Source organism: Cetorhinus maximus, chromosome 10 (assembly GCF_964194155.1).
Source record: "Cetorhinus maximus chromosome 10, sCetMax3.hap1.1, whole genome shotgun sequence".
NCBI classification, from domain to species: Eukaryota; Metazoa; Chordata; class Chondrichthyes; order Lamniformes; family Cetorhinidae; genus Cetorhinus; species Cetorhinus maximus.
The window spans coordinates 100,386,288-100,413,838 of NC_135888.1; the positions used below are offsets into that span (position 1 = coordinate 100,386,288).

A 27,551-nucleotide genomic window follows, 5' to 3' on the forward strand; every position below is an offset into this window, starting at 1 on the left:
ACACTTCATTTGCTGTAAATTGCTGTGGGATACTCCTGAGGTTACGAAAGACGCTATAGAATTGCAAGTCCTTTTACTTCTTTTTATACCTTTCCATTTTGAAACTCCAGAGGGTGGAATTTTCTGTTCTACAGACTAAGTCCAGTGCTGTAAGTGAAAGTCAGAGTAACTTCCGCTGGAGAGTGGAGCAACTGAACATGTGAGATCTTGTGCTGCTCAGCTGATTAATTATGCAGCCATGAGAAGCACGTTGAATCTTGTGGTAGGGAAAGGCGGGCAGGAAGTGGCCTGCCCTGTCGTCACCTCATAGGCGCCAACGTCTGGGCGCCATATTTGAACGGCACCTGGACAGCCATTCACTCTTCCACTCTGTTCCTTGACCCCTCTCCCCCCTACCCCCACCCCCCCAATCCTCTGCCACCCCTCCCCAAGCACTGGCTCGGTCGAACCCCATCCCTGCGCCCAACCTTGGTGCATCATGTGTGACAGCCGATAAATCTCAGTGATGGTGTGAAAGGAAGGCAAAAGCAATGAATATTGACCTGAAAGTCCAGGAAGAAGTCTACCTCACCAGGTGCAGCCCACTCACGTAAGATTGTGAAACAGAACTTCCTAAATTTCAGTTGGCGGGGCGCTAAATTTGGAGGGCGGACAAGAATCCAGTGTGTTGGGCTTTTAATGAGCATTCATGAGATGCAATTGGGGTTCCTGACACAGCTCCATGGGACACTCGACCTGCCTTTAAGCTGCCATGAGAGTCAGGAGAACAAGATTCCAAACTAATCTCCCTACATCAGGAAACTGATTTTTGGCCTCCCGCCAAGATTCCCACTGCTGGCACAAGTGGAAAATTCTGCCCAGAGTATTTTTTCAGAAATATTTTAACAGGCAACAATGTCCCTTTAAATCACAAGTACTCATTACAAAAACTGTCCTCAACTTTTGGCTCCCTGCTTCTTTCCCTCTTGAACCTGATGCTCCTCTGATGTATCCCCAAACCCTTCTTGCAGAATTCTCGGATGACTGATCATGCCTCTTTAACCTAAGCCATCCATCTTCTTTTAAGCCATTTTTTATTTTAGTTTGATTTCAAGTCTTATTCTGGCAGCCTGATAGGTCGACTGGTCAGCCTTCCTATCCATGTGTGACAGCCGATAAATCTCAGTGATGGACTCAGGTCCCCAACCTGATGCATTCCCACAGTAATAGTCCTGTTTTTATAGCAAGGTGATGATCCGTGTGCCTTGCGATGTACTACTAGTCTGTTCACACTGTGATGTACATCTCAAGTTTAGCACATCACAGAGCAAGGTCTATAAAGTTCAAATTATCAGTGACACTGGTCATAGACACAAGCACACATTTGTTTCCTTAATTATGTTTTAGGCCTCTCCAAAGTAATGAGTTTTTAAAAATCCTGCACTGAAAGAGGTGAAGGAATCAATATTAGCTTAGAATATTACTAAGACTTTTCAACACCTGTGTGCTAGCAACAACATTTACTCTTGTACATACTGGACTCCATCCAAATGAACAAGGTTAGTAAGATTATTTACACAACTTATTGGAATGTCAGGATTCTTTAGCATAAAATGTTTGGAACATGATGAAGAGCTCGTTTGGAGATTTTTAACTTTATCAGTTTTAATACCTATTTTGGCCAGGATTTTACACTTGGCATGCTTGGGCCCGACACGCTGGAACGTAAAAAGACGTGCGATGATGTCAGCCGTGCGTCCCGACGTCATCGCACTGTCTTGTGGTGTTTCGTTTGGCGGGCATGCACTGGAGTCGGCTGCGCGCCCGCCAATAATTGAAAGGCCTATTAAGGGCATTAAGGAACTAATTAATTTCAAATTCAAGCGGCCTTTACGTTTTTTAGGAAACCTCATCCACGAGTGGGGTTTCTTTGAAAAATAAAAACATGTTCCATCTCATGTGACACAGTCACATGAGTTGGGACACGCTTCATTAAATTTTCATTGTTTTCCGTTATTTTTTAACAATCGCTTCAATCTCCCTGACGTAGCTCTGTGCCTCAGGGAGATTGAAGCGCTGTTTCATGCGTATGCATGATAGAGCGCTGGACCCGACTCTCCCTCCTCCCCCTGCCGCACAGGTAGTGCTCAGTGCTACCGCTCGCGTTCCGCACTGGGAGGGCTTTAATTGGCCTGCCCGCGTGAAATCGTGGTGCGGAGCTGATCGCGGATGGCGGGCGGCTCCACAACCGCCCCTGCCCGTTCCCACCAAGCCCTGCCCGACGCTGAAAAAATTCAGGCCTTTGTGTTTTTTAGTCTATTCTACTCTTGTTTACCAAAACTTTAACCTGATGACTTTTGCCAGAATACTCAGGCATTGATGCACCGTGGAAGAAGAAGCAATTCATCTCAAATGTGAATAGCTCTGCTACTATTCAAAAGACACGGCAAGCCTACTTGATTAAGAGTAGTTTTTTTAGGTGAATTAAATCATGCATTCCTATTCCTAACTTCAATTTTATTGTAAACTCAGGATTCAGTTCTCACAATGTGCTCATCTTTCCTTCTTACAACATCTTTTTATCCCCACTAATATAATTAGAAATTTTTAAAACTACAAATCAAACTCAAAACTTGCAGTATTGTTATTGCTTTGACTTTGGTTTAGTTCAGTTCTCAAAGGGTTAATGTCAGCTCCTTCACAATATAACTAGTCTCAGGTAGTTAGTAAGAAGGCCCCTTGCATCTTTGGCTAGTTGAAGAATATTAGAAATTTGCAACTATTTCACAGAGATGATCAGAAGAAATCTTTTCAGGCAAATTGTTACTAGAATGTAGAATGCAAGTGGTTATTGATGCTAAGTCACCCATACCATTCGACAAGACACAGAATAACCACTTAAGGGATATAAAAAGCTGTGAGGGGAAGGCAGGGAAATGGGACTATGTAAAATCAATTTCTAAAAGGGGCCTAAATTCAGCAAAATAGAATAAATTGACCTCCTAAAGTTTCTGACCACAAAATTAGGTTCCATACTACCTCTGGTGCCAGTGCTACAGAAACTCCGATGTGAAAACATGGTGGTTGCAGTGTATACACAAATACAACTTTCCAAGAGTTTAAACACCACTGAAGATAAATAGGTCATGTGACAAAATAAAGAACACACGAATGCAGGCAGTGAGGAGTTAATGCTTTGGGCCAGAGTCCCCAGGGTAGAACATAGCCAGAATACTCTGTGGGATTTGTTTCCACATCTCCTTGGGGAAGATATGCAATAAATGTCAGCTCATTCATAGTGCGGTTTGGATAAGCTCCCCGAGCAATGAAGTTCTTCTTAAATTTCTTTAGGAAGTTCAGAAACAGTAGGTCAACTGCTGTAAGAGCTTCATCTCCAACCACAGCTTTCATAGCCTTACCAATAGGATATCATGCATACAGCTGGTTGGAAACATCTGCATGATCCCTGCGTGTCACACCCTCTCTGATAGCCAACTTCATCAATTGTGACAGTGAAGGAAGCCCATTTGCTGGAGGATAGATTTGTCTATTGTGCAACTGTTGATCAACATAGATCTGTCCTTCAGTAATGTAGCCAGTCAGGTCAGGAACAGGATGAATGAAATCATCATGAGGATGGGGATCTGTGTGGTGGAAACATTCCTGCCCTCTACATGCCCAGCTCTCTCATAAATGGTGGCCAAATCCGTATACATGTAACCAGGGATTCCACAAGGATCAGGCAGCGCGTAGTCCATGGGTAGAATTTTCAGGTCAGCAGGCGGCCGCGATCAGTAGGCCCGGGAGCAGCCAAGGAATGAACCCCGACCGCAATTTCACGCTGGCTGGCCAATTAACGGATAGCCAGGTGTGCTGAAAGGTTCAGTGCTGCCGGGGCGGGAGAAGGGAGAGCGCTGAAGTCAGCGCAGGTGCCGGGGAGCTCGGAAGGAAAGCTCCCTGAAGGCTGACAAATTTAAAATCAATAAAAACAGAATGTAAAATCAGGAAAAAATGTCCACGCATCAGGGTGAGTCACCTCAACATACAGATGATGAAAATGTTTTCAAAATGTTTAAATCTTTTTTTAAATTAATCACGGAAACCTCAGCCTGCCCTTGGATGAGGCTTCCCCAAAAAGGCAAAGGCCGCCTGGCCGATTCGCCTGCCCGCCAACCATAACGTTGGACGAGCAGCGAAAAATCACCGTCAATTGCTACTTTAATGACCTTAAAAAGCCTCTTAATTGTTGGCGGGTGCGCATGTCAGGCCTGAGCCCACACACTGGGTGGAAAATTCTATATTATCTGGCACTCCATACTGGTAATGGCACTAGCACGGGTGTGCCATACATGAAGAGGAAGTTTTTGCAGTGGGCAGATCGTGATGTTAAACTGCCTCTCAGGCTGACCTGACACAAGTTCTAGAAACTTGGATGGTGCAGGTCCATTGAATGCCCTGTGCTAATTCATTACAACTGAACAGAAGTATCCTACCACCACTCCCCCAGCACTAGAGTGGAGTAGTGTAGTTGATGTAGTTGACATGGACTTCAGTAAGGCTTTTGACGAGGTCCTGCATGGGAGAAAGATCAAGGAGGTAAGAACCTTTGTTCTTTTGCAATTGGAAACCTGTGACGAGTAGTGTACCACAGGGATCAGTGTTGGGACCCTTGCTGTTTGTAGTGTACACTAATGATTTAGACGTGAATATAGGAGGTATGATCAGGAAGTTCACAGATGACATGAAAATTGGTGGTGTTGTAAATAGTGAGGAGGAAAACCTTAGATTACAGGACGATATAGATGGGCTGGTAAGATGGGCAGAGCAGTGGCAAATGGAATTTAATCCTGAGAAGTGTGAGGTGATGCATTTTTGGAGGACTAACATGGCAAGTGAATACACATTGAATGGTAGGACCCTAGTAAGTACAGAGGATCAGAGGGACCTTGGTGTACATGTCCGTAGATCCCTGAAGGCAGCAGCACAGGTAGATAAAGTGGTTAAGAAGGCATATAGGATACTTGCCTTTATTAGCCGAGGCACAGAATAAAAGAGCAGGGAGGTTATATTGGAGCTGTATAAAATGCTAGTTAGGCCACAGCTGGAGTACTGTGTGCAGTTCTGGTCGCCACACTATAGGAAGGATGTGATTGCACTGGAGAGGGTGCAGAGGAGATTCACCAGGATGTTGCCTGGGCTGGAGTGTTTCAGCTATGAAGAGAGACTGGATAGGCTAGAGTTGTTTTCCTTAGAGCAGAGAAGGTTAAGGGGGGACCTGAAAGAGGTATACAAAATTATGAGGGGCATAGATAGGGTAGATAGGAAGAAATGTTTCCCCTTAGTGGAAGTGTCAATAACCAGGGGGCATAGATTTAAGGTAAGGGGCAGGAGGTTTAGAGGAGATTTGAGGAAAAGTTTTTTCACCCAGAGGGTGGTTGGAAACTGGAACACACTGCCTGAGGGGGATGTTAGAGGCAGGAACCCTCACAACATTTAAGAAGTATATAGATGAGCACTTGAAATGCCATAGCATACAGGGTTATGGGCAAAATGCTGGAAAATGGGATTAGAATAGATAGGTGCTTGATGGCCGGTATGGACTTGATGGGCCGAAAGGCCTGTTTCTGTGCTGTATAACTCTATGACTAGCTGCTTGGAGATAAGAGCTATCTCTTGTACACATGGCAACCCCCCTCTGCCACCCAACCACACAAAGATAACTGGCATAAAACTGCTACACCCCCAGGACGGTGCCTCAGCAATCCTAGTAATCTATTGGCGGACAGGTTGCTGGGGATTTCCATGTAAACTTGCTTGCCTCTTTGAGCACTAAGATCTGCAGCCATGATTCCAGCAGTCTGAGCCAATAACAAGCATGTATATCATCTGAGCTTGCACCGCAGCACTGAGATATTGGGTGGTTTCAGCTCTGCAATGGATCCAGGGACATTAGCCACCAGGTGCTGCAGAAAGGCTGAGTCTGCAAGTGCTGCCATGGATTGATTACCATTTCCTTGGTGAGAAAGGATGGACTTCAAGCTAAGCACAATGCCTTCTGTTAAGTTAGAGCTGAACTACTCCATGCTTCTTGACAGTGATAAGAGGCTGTCAGCAGGGCTGCCATTGCACAGACATTTTGGTGTGCATGTTCACCAGCATTCTCCTGTATGCCACCCCATAAATGTCCTCATCTGAATCACCTCATGTATGACCTTGCCCTCGAGGCAGAACTCTTGTTCCACAGATGCTGCCCGACTTGCTGAGTATTTCCAGCATTTTCTGTTTTTGATGGGGCTGTGGTGCACTGAGCTGTGTGAGAAGCTGGTGGTACAGTGGGCATAAGATGTCCTTTGAAGATGCATTTGCTGACCTTATTCGCCCAGGTGAAGCCATTGAAAGTCTTGTGGCACTGTTGCCAGGTCCTTGGAGGCAGACTCCAAGAATTGACCTCCCGGGCATCCATTCTTCTCTGAGGGTATTCCTTGAGGGCTTCCTGCTTCTTACGGAAATATGACCACTCTCCTCCTGTTGACCTCCATCACTAAGGTCATGCTGTAAACCTCGACGTCTTCTCTCTTCCAAGGTGCTGCATTTCTTTAGCTTCTATTTGCAGCCGCTTACACAATAGGCAGTCAGCAGCATCTTCCTGCTAATGAGTGCAGCTCCCCTTAAAGAGGTGCAAGCAAGCTGGAACACATGCCAGACATGCATGCTGCTAGGCTTGCTATTGAGCATTCAGCCAACCAGCAGCATGGGTCACACTCGCTGAATGCTACAATAATGGAAATGAGGAAATGGTTCAAAGTTTGTGTGCTGCCTGCCTCAAAAGGACCAACATTTGCAAATTGCAACCCCTGCGTCTTAAAATGAAAGCCATCTATATTTCTATGAAGATTTCATACTGTTACTCCAAGATAAGTTGCTTCTCCTTTGTTCACCTTGTTTCGCTGGTATTCTGTTTGCTATGCTTTATGTGTTTGCACTGGACCTACATAGATCTAATGGAAATCTGTTCCATATCCCTGGAGTTAACTTCACCTACTTTAATTTCATAACTTTAAAAACAATCGTTCTATTTTAAATTCACCCTTTAGCATCCAATCTTAAATAATTCCTTGGATGCTTTAGAAATCAATTTGAATCAAATCATTGGCTCACAGAAGTGTTATTGAATAGAAAAATAAATAGTAATTTGAACTGTTAAATATATTGGATTACTTCAGTCTCTTTTGTGGCTTACCTGTCTTTTCATTTTTCAGTTTCACACTTTCTTGACCAGGAAGACAAGGACAGGGTCCTTTGCATCTCAAGGTGATCGGCTTATGTGATGAGCAAGCTTGGTAATCAAGTTTACACTGTAATCAAAAAAGGCAAAGGGAATGTTATAAAGCGTGATCACTTCTCACTTCCTGAACCTACAACATAGGAAATAACAGCCTAGAAATTTGAGCAGGCCCGAAGCCCATGCAATATCAGGCCTCGGGCCTCATCATCATCTGGCCAGTAAGCTGCAAACACCTAATGGGTGCCTCCAAGCAGCTCGCGAGAGAAAAAGACAGGAAGATCAAGCTGTTGTGATGTCAGCAGCGGCCCTCAGGTAAGTTCTTAAAAAGGGGACAACAGGAAAGAGGGCAGTCGAGACAGAGGCAGTGGTGCCAATCGGGAAGAGGGTAGTAATGGTCGACAGCAATCGGGGCAATGGCAGCTCATTTGTTGAGATATCAAGATCATGATCAGAGGTGTAGTGCGGGGGGTGTGGGGGGGGGGGCGGGGGGAGAGCGGGTGGCGGGGTGGAAACAAAATGGCTGCAGCAGACCACATAGTCTGAATGTGGATCTGGGAGGAGCACTCCTGCTTTTCCCAACTCCACATTCAGGTAAGCCTATTTTAAACAGACATTATTGGTTGCGGCCCTGTAAGCATAGTCTGTTCAACCGCATGTAAACCTAATTTCCTGAACACAGCTAGCCTGGTGCTGGCTGTGAGCACAGGCCAACCAATGTTTTAAAGGGGCATCAAGCATTAGGCCCCTTATCTGAATATGAAAAGGACCCAATGCTGCTTTCAAGTCTGGGCCCTGACATGTATTCTTTTGCCAATACGTATATGGCAATCCGCACATTCCGGCTAGTTATGAGAGTGGGTTTCCTTCCCACCATATTGGAAGTTTAGTGCCTGAAAAATGGACACGGCAGCACCCAATTTGTAGGCTAATGTATTATTTATAGCATGGCAGAAGGTTCTACACTGCTCGATATCTCCTGTACATACACACAACCTGTACACTTCAACTCAGCCTCGCTCAAGAAATGTGTTTAAACTGTAATTCTCGCATTGTTGCAAAGGCCACTTCACATCAGTGCTGAAGTTGTAGCATTAATCTCAGGTCAACCTGACACCAGAGCAATCTGAAGGATGCTGTTTCACACATCTTGGGCAGAATATTGCGCTCGTCGGACGGGTGTGCGCCCGACCCGAATGAGCATAAAATGATGTGCGATGAGGTCGGGCGAACGTCACACGATATTTCAGTTGGCGGGCGCACGGGGAAATCGGCAGCACGCCTGCCGACAATTAAGTGGCCTATTAAGGCCCTTAACGAACTAATTGATTGAAATTTTTTGCTGCCCATCTGACTGACAGAGTCACATGAGTGGGGACATTTTTTTTAACATTTTTAAATTCTTTATTGTTTATTTGGAAAATCTTCAGTTCCCTGAGGCAGCTTTTGTGCCTCAGGAAGCTTTTACTGCGCACACCTGCGCACATGCACAAACTTCCATGCTCCCCCTCCCCCCCCCCCCCACCACTCCCCCACACACAGGCAGCGCGGGGCACTACAGCTCATGATTCACACTGGCTGGCCATTTTAATTGGGCCTGATCGTGGGCTGCAGTCTGTTTCGAGGCCGTTCTAGCTTGCTCCTGCTGAGTCCGCCCGACAACTGGAAAATCCTGGCCCTTGGGTTTGATACAACTCAAGAATTTTCTTAGATTTCCCAAACACAGTTTTAAGCCAATACACACTTCATTTAAATATTTAGAGAACACAGACAGTCCAATCTGCCCCCGCCCTTAACATTCCACCAGAAATTTCAGCAGGGGTCCTTCTGCTTGTACACCATAACTTTGGAGGGACAATATATATAACCCCAGAAGCTACTTCATTGCACAGAATGACCCCTCACTGCTTGGTTGCCTGCAAGATGATACCTGTGGATGAGGAAGGCCATTCAGCCCATCTTAAATCATCCATCCAGAATGACCTTAAGCTTCCCCGTTGCTGTACCTACTTGTTTCAGAAATAATTCCAGGGTTTTCTCCTCTACCATTCTATCCAGAAGTCCATTTCAAGTGTTAGCCACTCTCTGCATGAACCATGAACTGGTGTACCCTTGTCCTACATGGTGCTGCAACAATAATCTGGATAATCTTTTCCATATAATTTACTCTCAAAAGAGCTCTACAGGCTGAACAGCTCAAGTCTCTCTGGTTAGTCATCATAATTCACATTTCTGAGACTGGAGATCAGCTTCAAGGCCATGTGTCCCTTGTTACTCAACAACCTGAATTGGACACAGTACTCAAGCTGTGATCTGACTACTACACTGTATAATTTATTCAATGCTTCCTTTGACTTGTGCACCATTATTTTGACTATGTACTTTAATATCCTAGTGCTCTAATTGATTACTGCTCTGCATTGTTTAGACATGTTGACCACAGAATCTTAACGGCACAGAAGAAGGACATTCGGTCCATCATGTCTGCACCAGCTCTCAAAATGACCGTTATGACCTAGTTCCATTGCCCTGCCTTTTCCCTGCACCCCTGCATATTGTTTCTATTCAAATAACCATTTAATGCCCTCTTGAATGCCTCAATTGAACCTGCCTCCACCACATTTCCAGGCAGTGCATTCCAGACCCGAACCACTCGTTGTGTGAAAATGTTTTTTCTCACATCACAGTTGCTTCTTTTGCAAATCATTTTAAATCTGTGCCCTCCCGTTCTTGATCCTTTTACGAGCGGGAACAACTTCTCCTTATCTATTTTGTCCAGCCCCCTCATGATTTTGAACATCTCTATCAAATCTCCTCTTAGCCTTTTTTTCTCCAAGGAGAACAGTGCCAGCCTCTCCAATCTATCTTTGTAACTGAAGTTTCTTATCGCTGGAACTATTCTTGTAAACCTCTTCTGCAGTCTCTCCAATATGTTCACATCCTTCCTATAATATGATGCCCAGAACTGTACACAATATTCCAGCTGAGGACTAATGAGTGTTGTATATAAATTCAGCATAACCTCCTTGCTCTTGTACTCTATGTCCCTATTAATAAAGCCCAGGATAATATAAGCTTTATAAACTGCTCTCTCCACCTGTCCTGCCACCTTCAATGATCTATGCCCATATATAACCAGATCTTTTTGCTCCCACAGCCCCTTCAAAATGTCACCCCTTATTTTATATTGTGTGTCCGTGTTGTTCCTACCAAAATGCATCACCTCACACTTCTCTGTATTGAACTTCATCTGCCACCTATCTGCCCACTCCACCAACTTGTCTATGCCCTTTTGAAGCTCTACACTGTCCTGCTCATAGTTTACAACACCCTCAAGCTTTGGATCATCTACAAACTTTGAAATTGTCCCCTGCACACCAAGATCTAGATCATTAATATATATCAGGAAAAGCAAGGGTCCCAATACTGACCCCTGGGGAACTCCACTACAAACCTTCCTCCAGCCTGAAAAATATCCAGTGACCATTACTCTCTGCATCCTATGTTTCAGCCAATTTTGTATCCACATTGCTACTGTCCTTTTTATTCCATAACTTTTTTCACAAGTTTGTTGTGACATTGTATCAAATGCCTTTTGAAAGTCCATGTACACCACATCAACAGCATTACCCTCATCGACCTTTTCTGTTACCTCTTTAAAAAACTCCAGCAAGTTTGTTAAATACGATTTCCCCTTTATAAAACCATGCTGGCTCTTCCTTACCAACTCATATTTTTCCATGTGACTACTAATTCTATTCCAAATAATTGTTTCTAGAATCCTGTCCACCACTGAAGTTAAACTGACTTCTGTATTTGCCGAGCTTATCCTTACAACCTTTTTTGAATAAGGGCATAATGTTTGCAATTTTCCAGTCCTCTGGTACCTCCCCTGAGTCTAGGGAAGACTGAAAAATTATGGCCAGTGCCCCTGCAATTTCTACTCTAATTTCCCTCAATATCCTTGGATGCATCTCGTGCAGTCCCGGTGCCTTGTCAACTTTAAGTACTGACAGTCTATTCAACACTTGCTTCTTATCAATTTTGAACCCTTTTAGTGACCGAGTTTCCTTATCTGTCACCATGGCCTAGGTAGCATCTACCTCCTTGGTAAAGACGGATGCAAAGTATTCATTTAGTACCTCATCCTTGGCCCCTTTGTCCATGTGTAAATTCCCTTTTAGATACCTAATTGGCCCTACTCCTACTTTTACCACCCTTTTACTATTTATATGCCGATAGAAAACTTTGGGATTCCCCTTTATGCTGGCTGCCAGTCTTTTCTCATAATCTCTCTTCGCTTCTCTAATTTATTTTTTCACATTCCTCTGAACCTTCTGTATTCCTCTTGGTTCTCAATTGTATTTTCTACCTGACGCCTGTCATAAGCATGCTTTTTCTTTTTTATCTTAATTTCTATCTCCTTTTTCATTCAGAGAGCTCTGGATTTGTTTGCCCTACCTTTCCCTTTTGGTGGAATATACCTTTACTGTGCCTGAACCAATTCCTTTTTGAAAGTAGCCCGTTGTTTTTTCCCACCAATCTTTCATTCCAGTCTATCTGGCCCAGCTCCGTCCCTGTCCCATCGAAGTCGGCTATCGTCCAGTTAATTATTCTTACTCTGGATTGCCTATCGTCCTTTTCTATCAGCATCCTAAAACGTACAATACAATGATCACTGTCTCCTAAATGTTCCCCCACTGACACTTGATCTATTTGGCCCACCTCATTTCCAAGACCTAGGTCTTTTCTTGTTGGATTGGACACATACAGCTGTAGAAAATTTCCCTGAACACAATCTAGGAAATTTTCCTCTGTCCACCCTTTACACTACCACTGTCCCAGTTTACATTCGGGTAATTAAAGTCACCTATTATAATAGCTCTATAATGCTTGCGTCTGTCTGTCATTTCCCTGCAGATTTGTTCTTCTACATCCTTCCCACTAGTTGGCAGCCTATAGACTACACCGAGCAGTGTAATCGCACTCTTTTTGTTCCTTAGCTCTAGCCAAATTGATTCTGTCCTTGAAGCCTCTGGGACATCTTCTTTCTCCAGCATTCCAATGCTCTCCTTAACCAACACCACTACCCCTCCTCCTTTCCTTCCTGTCCTATCTTTTCTGAACACCCTGTACCAGGGAATATTTAACACCCAGTTCTGCCCTTCCTTGAGCCAGGTCTCTGTTATCACCGCAACATCATATTTCCACATGCCAGTCTGTGCCTGTAACTCCCCAATTTTATGTACTATACTCCATGCATTCACATACATGCATAGTAACCCTGATTTAGATTTTGTTACTTTCTCCCTCACCTTGACTCACCTATTAACTTACTAGTCTCTATACTAGTGCTATCCGTCCCTCCCAGTATTTTGTGCACCCTGGTATTCCTCTTTATTATTTTCTCTTGGTTCCCACACCCCTGCCGAGTTGGTTTAAAGCCCTCCCAACAGCACTAGCAAAATGCCCCGCAAGGAACTCAGTCCCAGTTCTGTTCAGGTGCAACCCGTCCAGCTTGTACAAGTGCCATCTCCCCCAGAGCCAGTCCCAGTGTCCCAGGAATCTAATGCCCTCCCTCCTGCACCATCTTTCCAGCCACACATTCATCTGTCTTATCTTCCTATTTCTGTACTCACTGACATGTGGCATTGGGAGCAATCCGGAGATTACTACATTTGAAGTCCTGCTTGCTAATTTTCTACCTAGCTCCCTAAATTCTGATTGCAGGACCACATCCCCCTTCCTACCTAAGTCATTGGTACCAATGTGGACCACGACCTCTGGCTGTTCACCCTCCCACAGAAGAATGTCCTGCAGCCGCTCTGTGACATCCTTGACCCTGGCACCAGGGAGGCAACATACCTTCCTGGAGTCACATCTACGGCCACAGAAACACCTGTCAGTTCCTCTAACCAATGTATCCCCTATCACTATTGCTCTTTCTTTCTTCTTCCTCCCCTCCTGTATAGCCGAGTCTCTCGTGGTGCCACAAACTTGGCTCAGACTGCACTCCATTGAAGAATTAACTCCCTCACCAGCTTCCAAAACAGAAAACTGATTTGTGAGCGGGACCCCAGGGGACTCCTGCACTACCTGATTACTTCTCTTGGACTGCCTGGTGGCTACCCTTTCCCTGTCTGTCTCCAGGCCCTTAAGCTGCGGTGTGACCATCTCCCTGAACGTGCTATCCACATAACTCTCAGCATCGCAGATGCGCCACAGTGACTCTAGCCACTGCTCGAGCTCTGAAACCCGGAGCTCAAGTTTCTGCATCTGGCTGCACTTCTTGGACACCGGTAGCGTCCATGACTTCACACATATTACAGGACACGCATTCCACTCGACTGAGCTGCCCTACCATGTCTTAACTCTACTACCCTTATGTTAACTTTATTCTATTTTTGATTATTTATATTATTTTATTATATTGGCCCTAAATCCCTTATTCTTGGTGCATCTTAGTTAAATCCAAGTATAGCAATTTGTTTAAAAATATTTCACTTTCCTAATTTACTCACCAGGTCCTACTTACCAGGACCAGTGCCCTTCCTTCTGAGGAAAGGTGGAAAGCGAAAGGAGTACCTCTTCCCTCCTCACCGAACTCCCTCAGTCACCTCTATTCTCGAGCTCTCGCAGCTTCTCATGCTGTTTTTATAGCTCTTCTGCTCTGCTCTAGGTGCTGCTGACTGCCTGTCCCAGGGTCCTCCTCCCCTGCTCTCCTTTAGGTGCTGCTGACTGCCTGTTCCAGGGTCCTCCTCTCGCACTCTGCTCTAGGTGCTGCTGAATGCAAGAGAAGGACCCTGGGACAGGCAGTCAGCAACACCTAGAGTAGAGAGCCTGTCCCATGGTCCTCTTCTCGCACTCTTCCGGCAGTCAGCAGCACCTAGAGGTGAGTGTGAGAGGAGGACCCTGGAACAGGCACTCTCCCCTAGGTGCAGCTGACTGCCTGTCCCAGGGTCCTCCTCTTGCGCTCTCCTCGCTGTGGCTCAGTTCATAGCACCCTCGCCTTTGAATCAGAGGGTTGTGGGTTCATATCCCACTCCCGGAAACCAAGAACTGTGATTGTACTCGAAAAGAGTTGCAATTTCCTCTCCTCCATTGAGTTAACGAAAACTCCTAGGTTTCTTTCAACTTCATCCTCAACTATTTCAATACCATTCATGGAGAATGCATGTTACACATTTTACTCTTCAATGTGCAGAATTTTATGTTTATCTGCTAATTACATCTACCTTACTTTCCAAAAAAATTAAGGTTGCATTTGCTGATGCTGCAACTGCGGAGTGTGCACTCACCACATGTACAGTCACAGTGCCGGTGACGACACTGCCAGCAACATCCCAGGTATCTGCCTGCATCAAAGATGGCACAGATCAAACCCAGCCCAAAATGAACACTGTTTAGCTGCCTCCTGCTTGCCACTGTGATCACTGCCGTACTCCCAACCCCTCGCAGCCCCACTCACTGCCCCTCTCCTGAGCCTTCACTACTTTGCTCGTGGTGAGTGGGAGGCGCAGAGCAGTGATGGTGGGGGAGGGGAGAAGAGGGGAAAGTGGGGTAACAAGAGGGGTAGTGAGTGTTTAGGAGCAGGGCAGCCAGAAAGGCAGTGAAGGATTTGTGGGGGTTCAACAGACGACAGGCGCACAACAATAACGTCAGAGGTGGGAGGAACTGTACTAGTTCAGTATCAGGAGTTACAGATAAAAATAAAAGCATGAAAATGGTTACCATTGGGCAGAATATTACTGGGGAGTGGTGGGCGGTGGGGGGGGGGGTGGCAGAGTAGCAGACGGATTGACCACCACCCCCCCCACCCACCCCCCACCCCCAAAGCAAAGTCGGTATTGAGCCAACCCGCTCCTGCAGCCATAACATGCTGTGGGCAGGCTAAATTGGGGCAGTGTGGAACTTCCGCTCTGGGGAGGATGTCCCGCCCTCAGGGGCTGCCAGTCAATCCAATTGGATCTCAGCTCCATCAGTCCTGGCAGTGCCAAGAGCACATAGTGGGCACAGCCGGGACTGCAACCAGGAACAAGAAGGCGACCCAATGGATCCCCAGAAACAGATAACTCTAAGGTCTTGGGCAGGGTGGGATACTGTGTTTAATGGAGCAGGCAGGTAGGAAGAAAAGGGGGGGGTTCCTTCTTAGCGGGGCTGCCCTCCGATCTGCAAAGGACACCCCCCCGACCACGAAGATAGTACCACACCTTCCTTCCCGTCCTTCGAGAAAGTTTTTTTAAAAAGGGGGCCTTGCCATGCCAATGGTGTTATGCTGTGGACAGCGTATTATCAGGGTCAATTGGCTTGTTAACAAGTCCAATTGTTCCCGGATTATTTATTTAAATATTGCAGGCAGGCTGCTGATTTTGGTATTATGGGGGTGGGTGGGAAGCTGGTGGGGTGGGCACCCACCATATTCCATGTGCCCTGCCTACCTAAAACACGCGCGGCTGGGGCACGTAAAATGTAGCCCATCGTGCCTTAAGTTATATGGGTTTTGAAAACTTACTTTAAAAAGAGTAATTTGAGATTCCTCCACCAATGATTTTCTGTAAGCCATTATTTCACACATCACAGTATTTCAATTTCAAAGAAAGTTTGATATGTCTGCCTCTTGATGAGTTCTTCTATTGAGATGGTGGTGATTTGTGATTTGAAGATTCCTTGACTTTAGGCTTTGTGAATCATTATCCCTCTGTGGTTCCTTGGCCTTTCAGTTGAGGTACAGAAAGCACAAGGTTAGATTTTCTGCCCATTGGCTGTGAACAGGAAGAAAATCTAGCCTGTAGTCTTTCATTTCATTACTCACACCAAGATGGCATATAATATCCCTGGCTTTACATAAACAAACTCCAATTTGTCTGCTCGAGATTTTCTGTATTGACTCTGTCCATCTATCATTAGGAATGATGAATTCAATTATGAAGTTCTTACATATGAGGAAGTAGGGCTGTTTTTTATTATAAAAGAGGGAATTAAACAGTGATGTGATAGAGGTGTTAAAAATCATGGTGAAACTGTTTCCAGTGGTTGATAGCTATACAACAAGAGGACATAGATGTAAGACCAACAAAAACAGCTTGTATTTCTAAAGCACCTTTAACATAATAAAATGTCCCAAGGAGCTCCAGGGAACATTAAAATATTACAATCTCCTTAGAGATGTTAACTTTTTTTTAAAAAGTTGAACTTCTAGTTAATAGCTGAAAAGATGACACGACAAGGTTTCACTCTTTAAGGGCAGGATTTTGTCCCCACTTGCCGATGCGTAAAATGATGCATGGTGACGTCAGGGGGAACTCCCAACGTCACCGTGGCCCATTTAAATTTTCAGGAAGGCTGGGGCACAGCAAAATCAGCTATGCACCTGCCGACCTGTCAATAGCCAATTGAGGCCATTGACAGAGTCAATTATGTAATTAAAGGACTTGCCCGTCCAACCTTAAGGTTGGCGGGCAAGCCAGGAGCCCTGGCGCGAACTAGAAAAAACATGAAACCTCATCCACAGGTGGGATGAGGTTTCATGTAGCTTTTAAAAAAGTTTAATAAAGTTTTTGGGAAAATTACGGACATGTCCCAACTCATGTGACGTTTTAGGTTTTTAGCATTTTGAGCTGCTCTCCCTGAGGCTGCACTTAGCCTCAGGGAGATGATTGCGCTCTTTCATGCGCATGCGCAAAAGAGTGCACTGTCGATTTTGGGATTCCCCCCGCCCGCACAGGGAGCGCATAGCGCTTCTGTGTGGATGTCACGTTGGGCGGGCCTTAATTGGCCCGTCCACGTAAAATGGCGCCGCGCCTCCAATCGGGGGCACCGACTGGAAGCGTGGCTGTGCGCGCCTGTCCATCAACTTCCCCTCCGACGGAGGGAAAATTCAGCCCTAAGGCTTTTACTGTAATAAACAAACTGAAAGCCCTATTGACTAACCATTGTTGTTGTAGGCAGCTTATACCTTAAACCACAGAACCAAACTCCCCCTTTTACTTTTAATACTAAACAATGGAAAAACCACTTCAAAAGTATACTTTACACTGGCCTTTAAGTAGACATTCACTTTTCCCAGAACCAGTCCAAAGTAATTCTTAGTTCCCGAGTATTTGCTTCCATTCTTTTCCTTTTCCAGCTTGGTAACTTTTAACCCCAGGAACAGAATTTTTAGGTTGGTGGGCAGGCGCGTGCCCGACCCGATCGGAAGCAAAATCGCGCGAAATGACATCGGGTGAGCATCCCAACGTTATCCTGCGCTCATGCGATATTTCGGTCCGCGGGCGCATGCAAAGGTCAGAAGCTGCCCGCAGACAATTAAGAGGCCAATTAGCATAATTAAAGTTGCAATTGTCTCCGATTTTTCATGGTCTGTCCAACCTTACGCTTGGTGGGCGAATCGGCCAGGCAGACTTTGCATTTTTTATGAAACCTCAGCCAAGGGTGGGATGAATTATTAAATAAAAAAAGATTAAAAACCTATAGACAGCATTTTTATTATGTTTATGTTCAGGTGACTGATTGTGATGCTTGGACATTTTTTCCTGATTTAAAAAATTTTATTTAATTGTTTTCAAGTCTTGAGCTCCATGAGGCAGCTCCCTACCTTCAGGGAGCTTTCATCCCGCCCTCACCCATGCCTGCGCTTACGTATGCGCCCGACCTCCTCCTGGCCCCACCCCGGTAGTGCTGAGCATTTCAGCGCATGCTTCACGCTGGCAGGCCGTTAATTGGCCAGCAAGTGTGAAATTATGGTCGGGGGCCGATCGTGGGCGGCAGTCCATTCCCCAGGCAACCCTGGGTCCGCCGATTGCACCTGCCCGCCAACCTAAAAATCCTGCCCCAAGACTTTCTTTAACAATGAGGCTTTATCTGGGAGATGCCTTCCTTTAGCTAAAGCTAAGCAAATCTTCCAGTCTCATTTAAATCCTCACAAATTTGGTCTTTGCAATCTGAGTGCAAGCTCCCACACATTCCGGGCGGGTTGCTGGTCGGGGGTGCGCCGCCATTTTACATGGGTGGGCCAATTAAGGCCCACCCAGTGTGACGTCCGCCAGGAAGTGCTATGTGCTCCCTGTGCTGGGGGGCGGGCGGGGATTTCCTGAGTCAGGAGTGCGCTCTTTCGCACATGTGCATGGAAGAGTGCACAAATCTCCCTGAGGCAAAGTGCTACCTCAGGGAGATTGGCTCAGGTTTCAAACAGTCAATAAAGATGAGACACTGTCACATGAGCTGGGACATGACAATTTCTTTTATTTCAACATTTTATAAACATTTTAAATCCCTCATGAAACGTCATCCTGCCCTTGGATAAGGTTTCATGTTTTTTCTGAAGGCTGCCCGGGCTCCTCGCCTGCCCGGCAACCTTAAGGTTGGACAGGCAGGTCCATTAATGATGTTAATTACTTTTTAAACGGCCTTAATAGGCCTTTGACAGTTTGGTGGGCGCGCAGCTGATTTGGCTGTGTGCCTGCCGAACTGAAAATCTAAATGACGCAGGGTGACGTTGGGACGCACGCCCGACGTCACCCTGTGTCATTTTATGTGTCGGCGAGCGAGCCCTGCCACCCGCTCGCTGACCGGAAGATGCAGCCCTAGGCCTCTAGCTGCTCTCTCTCTCTCTCCCTCTCCCAGATCCTGGCGGACAAGTTGTGTCTGAGAGTTTCAGTAATATTTCAGAAACCTTCCCTTTTCAAAGCCTACGTCCATGGCACTGCGAATCACATGGACCTTGTGTCTAGGTATAAATACTAATTAGCTGTACTTTAGAGTTGGGTTTACTTTGGAACTAAATGGACAGTTTAGTGTATAACTGTTTACAACCGAACATTATCAACACCTTCCTGGGGTTTTGGAGACTACTGTAAGCACAGATGCTGCTGCCATTGTCTCCAGGTGTGAACACCATGCACCTCTTCCCCAGCAAAACAATCTGGGCCCCTCTTTAATCTTTAACAGCTACGTCATCCAGACCTGGTGTCAGGTAGATTTCAGGTGTGTCACATAACCCCTTCAGTTACCCTAAATGACACAGTCCTAAAACATAACAATCTTATAAAACTCATAATTGTAACAAAAAAGTTAAAATTTGATGCCGAGCCACATAAGGAGATATTAGTGAAGATGACTAAATGCTTGGTCAAAGAAATAGGTTTTAAGGAGCATCTAGGAAAGAGAGACAGAGAGGCAGAAAAGTTTAGGGAGGGAATTTCAGAGCTTAGGGCTTTGGCAGCTGAAGATACAGTGATCATTCGGGGAGTGATTAAAATTGGGGATGTTCGAAGAGGCCAGAATCAGAGGAGTACAAATATCTCAGAGGATTGTGGGGCCGGAGGAGATCAGAGAGATAATGGGTTGAGGTTATGGTGAGATTTGAAAACAAGGATGAGAATTTTAAAATCAAGGTGTTTCTTAATCAGGAGCCAATGTAGGTCAGTGAGCACATGGGCAAATAGTCCCCTTGTTACTGACTCCATCTCTCTCCCTAGCAAATATCTGAGGCTAAACCAGACTGCTCACAAGCTTGGTGTCATATTTGACTCTGAGATGAGCATCTGACCACAAATACGGGTCATCATTAAGACCACTTATTTCCAGCTGCGTAATATCAACTGACTCCACTTCTGTCTCAGTTCATGTGATGCTGAAACTCCTATCCATGCCTTTGTTATCACTAGACTTGACGTTTTGAATTCCCTCCTAGCCATCCTCCCACATTCTACCTTCTGTAAATGTGAGGTACTTACTTGCACCAAATCCAGTTTACCCATCACCCCTATGTTTGCTGACCTACAATGGTTCTTGGTTAAGCAACATCTTGATTTTAAAATTCTCACCCTTGTTTACAAATCCCTTCATGGACTTGCCCCTCCCTGTAATCTCCACCAGCCTCTCAACCCTCCAAGATATCTGCACTCCTCTAATTCTGGAGAACCCCTGATTTGAATTGCTCCACCATTTGTGGCCATGCCTTCAATGGCCAAGGCCCTGAGTTGTGGAATTCCCTCCATAAACCTCTTCACCTCCCAACCTCGCTTTCCTCCTTTAAGATGCTCCATAAAACCTATGTCTTTGACCAAGTTTTTGGCCATGTGATGCAATATCACCTTATGTGGCTTGGTACCAAGTTTTGTTTTATAATACTCTCATGAAGCGCCTTGCAGTGTTTCATTATGTTGAAGTATCTATATAAATATAAGTTTGTTGTTGAATGTAGGATAAGCAATCTGACAATTTTGAGACAGTGGAGGAGCTCAGAAAGGCGGTGAGGTACAGATGGGGTGTTGGCTTTCATGTGGAAACTTACATTGCGTTTTGGGATGATTTTGCGTGAAGATAATAGGAGAGAGTCATGATAGATCCCTGGGGGACACCAGAGGTAGCAGTACAGGAGTAGGGAGAGAAGCCATTGCAGGTGATTCTCTGGCTACTATCACATAGATAAGTATTAATAATTAATATAGGAATACAGGAACAGAATTAGGTCATCTGGCCCCTTGAGACTGTTCGATGAATCATGGTTGATCGACACCTCACTTCATGTACAGCCTTTGTCTCATATCCTTTATTACTTATGGTTAACAAAAATGTATCAGCTTCAGATTTAGATTTAACACATGATCTAGCATCAATTATTGTTTGAAACAGTTCCAAACTTCTACCACCCACTGTGTGCAAAAGTGTTTCGAATATCACTTCTGAAAGGTCCGGAACTAATTTTTAGTCTATGCCCCTCAGTCCTAGATTCCATAACCAGCAGAAATACTTTCTCTCTATCTACCCTATCAGTTCCCCTTAACATCAGCTGGAGTATTGTGTACAGTTCTGGGCGCCACATTATAGGAAGGATGTGAACACATCGGAGAGAATGCAGAAGAGGTTTACAAGAATGGTTCCAGGGGTGAGAAACTTCAGTTATGAAGAAAGATTGGAGAGGTTGGGACTGTTCTCCTCGGAGAGAAGAAGGCTAAGAGGAGATTTGATAGAGATGTTCAAAATCATGAGGGGGCTGGACAGAGTAGATAGGGAGAAACTGTTCCCATTCATAAAAGAATCAAAAACGCAAGGGCACAGATTTAAATTGATTTGCAAAAGAAGCGAAAGTGACATGAGAAAAATCTTTTTCACACAACATGTGGTTCGGGTCTGGAATGCACTGCCTGGAGCTGTGGTGGAGGCAGATTCAATTGAGGTATTCAAGAGGGCATTAGATGATTATTTGAATAGAAACAATGTGCAGGAGTATGGGGAAAAGGCAGGGCAATGGCAGTAGGTCATAATGCTCATTTGGAGACAAGATTGCAGACACAATGGGCCGAATGGCCTCCTTCTGCGCTGTTAAAATTCTGTGATCTCGAAAACTTGGATCAAAACACCTTGTAACCTTCTAAATTCCTCATTTGTGTAAACCCTTGGGGCAGGATTTTACGCGTCGGTGAGCAGGGGCGGGGCCCGCTTGCCGACGTGTAAAATGACGCACGGTGACGTTGGGGGGAACTCCTGATGTTACCACGCTCCATTTAAATTTTCAGGAAGGCGGGGGCGCAGCAAAATCAGCTGCACGCCTGCCGACCTGTCAATGGTCAATTGAGGCCATTGACAGAGGCTATTATGTAATTAAAGGACCTGCACATCCAACCTTAAGGTTGGTGGGCAGGCCAGGAGCCCTGGCACGAACTAGAAAAAGCATGAAACCTCATCCATGGGCGGGGTGAGGCTTCCTGTAGGGTTTTAAAAAATTTAATAAAGTTTTTGTGACAATTATGGACATGTCCCAACTCATGTGACATTGTCTCATGAGAGGACATGTTAGGGAAATTTTACTTTTCTATTTTTAGGTTTCGTACATTTACAGCCGATCTCCCTGAGGCTGCGCTTAGCCTCAGGGAGATGAGTGCGCTCTTTCGTGCACATTCGCGAAAGAGCGCACTCTTGATTTTGGGAATCCCCCCCCACCCCGCCCGCACAGGGAGTGCATAGCGCTTCTGTGCGGACGTCATGCTGGGCGGACCTTAATTGGCCCACCCACATAAAATGACGCCGCGCCTCCGATCGGGGGTGCCGATTGGAAGCGTGCTTGTGCGCGCCCACCCTTCAATTTCCCTCCCGACGGCAGGGGATAATTCAGCCCTTGGAGTCCAAGTATCATTCTGGTAATTCAACATTGTACTCCTTTCAAGACCAATATGCTCTTCCTAAGGTGTGCAAGATATTTAAAGAAGAGAAAATAGCTGTAATTTTATGGCTCCCTGGGGACGGGTTAGCAGGTGGGGGGTGTGGGGGTGCGGAAGCTGTGTAAAATTGGGCGAAATGGCATTTCCGCTGCCATACCCACCCCCACTGTGATTTTACCAACCACGGAGGAGGCATCATGTGGCCCGCTCAGCCATGGACCAATTAATGCCACACAAGGGCCACCTTCCGCCACCTCTAGGATTTTACCCGCAACGGAGGAAGCTGGCGCCAACTGTCCAGCCTGTTAGGTGAAACCTGGTGGACTGATGGCCAGCAAGGGAGTGGAGCCTCCTTGCCCAGTGTAGACTTCTTCCCAAGGTAATTCTCCTCCCCCCCCACCCCTTCCCCTCCACTTGCTGGGGACTGCCAGCCTGGTCCCAGTGAGACCCCAAGACTACCTTTAAGCCCAGGCTCCATCGGCGTCTCTTCTTCGGCAGTGCCTGCAGTCCCAACAATGGCCACTGCTCCTGGTGGTGCTGCTGGGACAAAGGAGCTGCTGACCCTCTGATTGACCAGAGGCTCGCAGAGGCAGAACTTCCTCTTGGAAGGAGGGGAAGGCTCGTCTTAAGCCAACTGAAGGCCTGACGGCCGTTAAATGGTTGAGGGGTGAGCTGGCCCAAGCGAAGGCGGATTTAGCCATTGACTTTACGTTGACGATGGGTACTCCACCCATAGCATCAAATTCAGCCCACTTTTTTTTAAACAGAGAGTTCTGAGTCTTTGGAATGTAATACCAGAGTTAGTTTGTAAGAGAGACCAGATCAACCTGTAAGAATAGATTAGATAGGTTGTTGAGAGAAACGGAAATAAAAGATTTATGAGAACAGTGCAGGACCATTGGATTAGCATTACAGTTCATGTGGTGAATAAAAAACAAAATGGATAGATTGAGCTGAATGACCTGTTCCAACGTTTTATTTTCTATTAGTCTATGCAACCCTAGCTTTTATTGATCATCATCAATTAGCTCTGTGCTCTTTTGACAATTTAAATGGGGATAAGGTGGTAATTTTCACTTTGGACATTGGTGGTTGTGGATCAGCTGCCAGCCCAATACACATCCTGAACAATTTTCCTTTCTATTAACTTTAATGGAATGGGAGAGATTGGGTACAGTACATGATGAGTGACTAATCAACAACCACCAGTTGTCTGCCTGCACCCAAGATGAAAATTACCCCCCACCTCACCTGCCATATCTCTCATGTATAGTATTCTTTCTGGGCCAGAAAAAAATACTTAAACCTTTTCCTACACTTACATCTTCCAGACCTGATTGAGACTTCAGTAAGGAGTTGCAGTTGTGCTCATCTTTGCAAAGCAGTCAGGAATTTTTAATACTACCATGTTTTTAAAAATTCTTATATCATAAAATAGTATATTTTGCATCACAATAGTAAATGCATAGTGTCTATTAAACTTTCACAAGTACACATATTGAGGTCAGTTAGTTCAGTTGGCCAGATGGCTAGCATGCGATTCAGGATGATGCCAATGGTGCGGGTTCCATGCTGGCTGTAGAGGTTCATGGAGGGCTGCCTTCTTGTCTTGCCCTACACTTGTTGCAGATGGTGGCCTTCAAGCTATATTACCACTTGTCCATATTACTACTCTCTCACAGAGAGAAATGCCTATGGCCTCTTGTGGACTATAGCTAATTACAAGTACGCATAGCATTGATACACTGCAATGCTGTTTTTCTCACAACTGATTGTAACTATTGGTATACTGAACAAAGCATTTGTCTAATCTTTCAACATTCCAGCTACTTGACAGTATATAATGATCCTTAGATATTTTTCTACAGCTAATTAAACTAATAACGTTAAATATTATATAGAAATAAATCATTAAAACACTTGGATGCAGTAACATTCAGTACAGGCTGATATTAAACCCAGGACTGGATTTATTGTTGTGTATTGCACTGAGTAAGACATGCTTAACCACAGGCAGCCATTAATGAACTAATTTTATTCATGCCTCCCCAACAAAAAGCTCAGATCTTACAATATACTACATTTCTTCCATTCATTTGCTGTTTATTAGAAAAGCTACAATCTTTTCAATTGAGAGCAAGCTTCTGTGATTTACATCTGTCTAGAAAAGATCAGTGATTTGTTATTGTCCACCTGAAGACCTGGAGTTTCTGTTCTGCTTTTTTTTGGACACAATTTGCACAAAATTAATGAAACCAATGCAAAAGATTGGGGAATTGTAAACACAAATTACGTTCAGTGCAGACTTCCCACGATCTTCTGGTGCTAGTTTAAAAAACATCGCACTAGAATCTGGTCTTTCCCACAAAACTGGCGATGCCCCAGATCAAGTTAATTACCATGGCAAATTTCCATTACTTGCTCTTGCTTGTGGGCTTCAAGGAGGCTCTAAAAATTAAGCTGATTCTTTTGGGTGCAAGGACACTAACAGGCACATTTTAAAAACTTTTTAAAAATTATCAAGAAACTGACTGTTATACACACCAATATAACTAGGATAAAAGCAAGGAATTGGCTCTATCTAGTTTCTTTAAAGTTATTTTCATTTATTTAAAATGGGCTACTCATGGCTGGTGGATTAGACACTCTGATATGCTTATTTCTGCAACTTACACAGCTGAAAATGGGTCGATCAAACTGCACCAAATCACCACTCAACTATATTAAGGAGTATTTTTTGAAGCAAAATTTAAAAATAATGCCCCTAAGGACTGACCAACTGTGGTGGTTCCTGACAGAAGCTATGCTTGGTGATTGGTAGCTTAAGAAAAATAATTTCTTAAAACTAGCACAATCTTGAGTGTGATTTGAGCTCGGATTGCCGATTGTGTCCGAAACGCAAACTTTACCTCATGGTGTTTACTTACGTCTGCAAGTGTCATGATCATTTGATTCTGGTAAAAACTTTTTTAAACGATACTCAAAATGCCAGTCAGGCTGTTAGCTCACCATAGTACTGAATTGGAATAGAATGAGAAGGCTGTAAAAGTGGAGTCTACAATATTCAAAATAGAAAGTCTGTGTGTACATCAGAAAATGGTAATTTAATAACATATTTGTGTTAATTAAAATGTGTTTACAATTACACTGTTTTGAATTTATTAAATATGTGGTTGCTATGTATTATATCTGTCAATACCCGTGCTCTGCTTTCTTAGTTTCATGCGACTCTCATAGTTTCATTTGATGAATTTAAGCGTTTGAATGAACAGTTCACAAGGCTTTAGCAGCCTTGTGCAAATAGAAAATATGGGAGACTGCTTACGGGACAATTACATTTCACATTGATGCAAAGCAGTTTTAGGTGCACATCAATACATGAAATAGGAGGCAGATTCTAAAGTAGAGATCTGCTGGAAGCTTTTTAAACACTGCATTGCCCAGACCTCGCCCGGCCTGAGTTGGAAGATTGAGTGAGACAGGGTCGCCTGGATTTCAAGGTAAGAACTTTCGAGTGGAGTGACAATCTGACTCAGCTGCCACTCCATCGGAAGTTACGGCCCAATGTGTTACAGTCTATGGTTTTGTGATGAGCTTTAACACTGTGCGGTGTTAGAAAAACTCAGAAAGCTGTGATTCAGATAAGGCATGCTCTAAAGTAACATACCTGAGTGAATCATCAGCTAGGAAGAGAATGTGGAACACTGCATTTGGAGCTGAGAAACTTAGGAGGAACAAGAGTGTAAGCTCAGAGGAACAATTCTTATAGTTGTAGCAATAAAACAGAGAGGCAAACAAAGGTGCAATATGAAGATGGAAAAAGAGAGAGTGAGAGAAAGAGAGCAAATGATGGGGAGAGGTTAGCAGTAAGAGATAAATCATTTGGGAGAATCAGTTTTTTTGTTTTCTGTACAGGAGTTTGGAAGAGGGTGCTAGAAAAACCTCTTAAGGTATAGGAGTAGTATAATTGGAGCTACTCAGGCACCTATGATGATAGCTTATGTTTCACTGCAGTTACTTCACTATAAATAATATGGATCCTGGAGGAATTTGGAATCTCAACATCCATACCGTTCCATAAGCAATCACTAATGCCTGTGAGAGGTTCCAGGAGCAAAGTAGATACTGCCAGCACACAATGATACAGGTGGATTGCCTTGGTGTCATTTTCCCAAACAGAATAAATGATTCTCATTTTGCTAACCTATATTCCTGAGTTTGAATAGAGTTTGCACAAGCTCTCTGAAGGCTATTTTTCATATGATAAATAGTTACTTTAGAATTAATTTACACTAATCACACTTACATTGGGTTACACAGGATATACGGCACAAAAATCCATTCGCCCCCAACCAGTCCACGCTGATGTTTATTCTCCATTGCAGCATCCTCCCATTTTTCCTCATCCAAATCTATCATGGTAACCATATATTCCCTTCTTCCTCATGTGCTTGTCTAGGTTCCTCCTAAATGCATCTATATTATTCACTTCAACCAGTCCATGAAAGTGAGTTCCACATTCTCACCATCTTTGGATAAAGAAGTTTCTTCTGAATTCCTTATTGGATTTCTTGGGGCAGGATTTTTGGGTTATTGGGCGGGCCCGGGAATGGCCAGGAAATGGTCCGCCGCTTGTGATTGGGCCCCCAACTGCGATTTCCTGACCGAAAGATGCGCTGAGAAGCTCAGTGCTGCCGGGGTGGGGGCGGGAGATGTGCGAGCGCAAAAGTCTTGAAGCAGCTGGCCATCCATTTAGCCACTAACCTTGTGACTCCATACTCTCTGACCTTATTCATTAGTCCATTATGAGGCATCTTATCCAGATAATTTACATCTACTGCAATACCATTGTCTGCTCTCTCTGTTACCTCGTCCAAAAGTTCATCAAGATGGGTCAAGCAAGGTTTTCCCTTTTTAAATCCCTGCTGACTATTCAGTATTATATTTTTAATTTCTAGATGTTCTTCTATTCTCTCCTTTAGTAGGGATTCCCTTACTTTTCCTGCCACTGATGTTAAACCAACTGGTTTATAATTCCCTGGGCATGTTCTGTCCCCTTTCTTAATTTTATGAACTACATCAGCTATCCGCCAGTCCCCAGGTACTGCACCTTTTTCTAACGAGTTATT

General features: G+C 44.7%; 1 protein-coding gene across 1 annotated transcript in view; it reads right to left on the minus strand.

The window, feature by feature from the left end:
* Positions 1 to 27,551, minus strand: part of spock1 (SPARC (osteonectin), cwcv and kazal like domains proteoglycan 1) — a 561,184-nt gene that overhangs the window by 92,962 nt on the left and 440,671 nt on the right. The window contains exon 6 of the mRNA XM_078550892.1: positions 7,220 to 7,334. Coding sequence (XP_078407018.1) covers positions 7,220 to 7,334 — 115 coding nt within the window. The remainder of the gene's footprint in view (positions 1 to 7,219; positions 7,335 to 27,551) is intronic.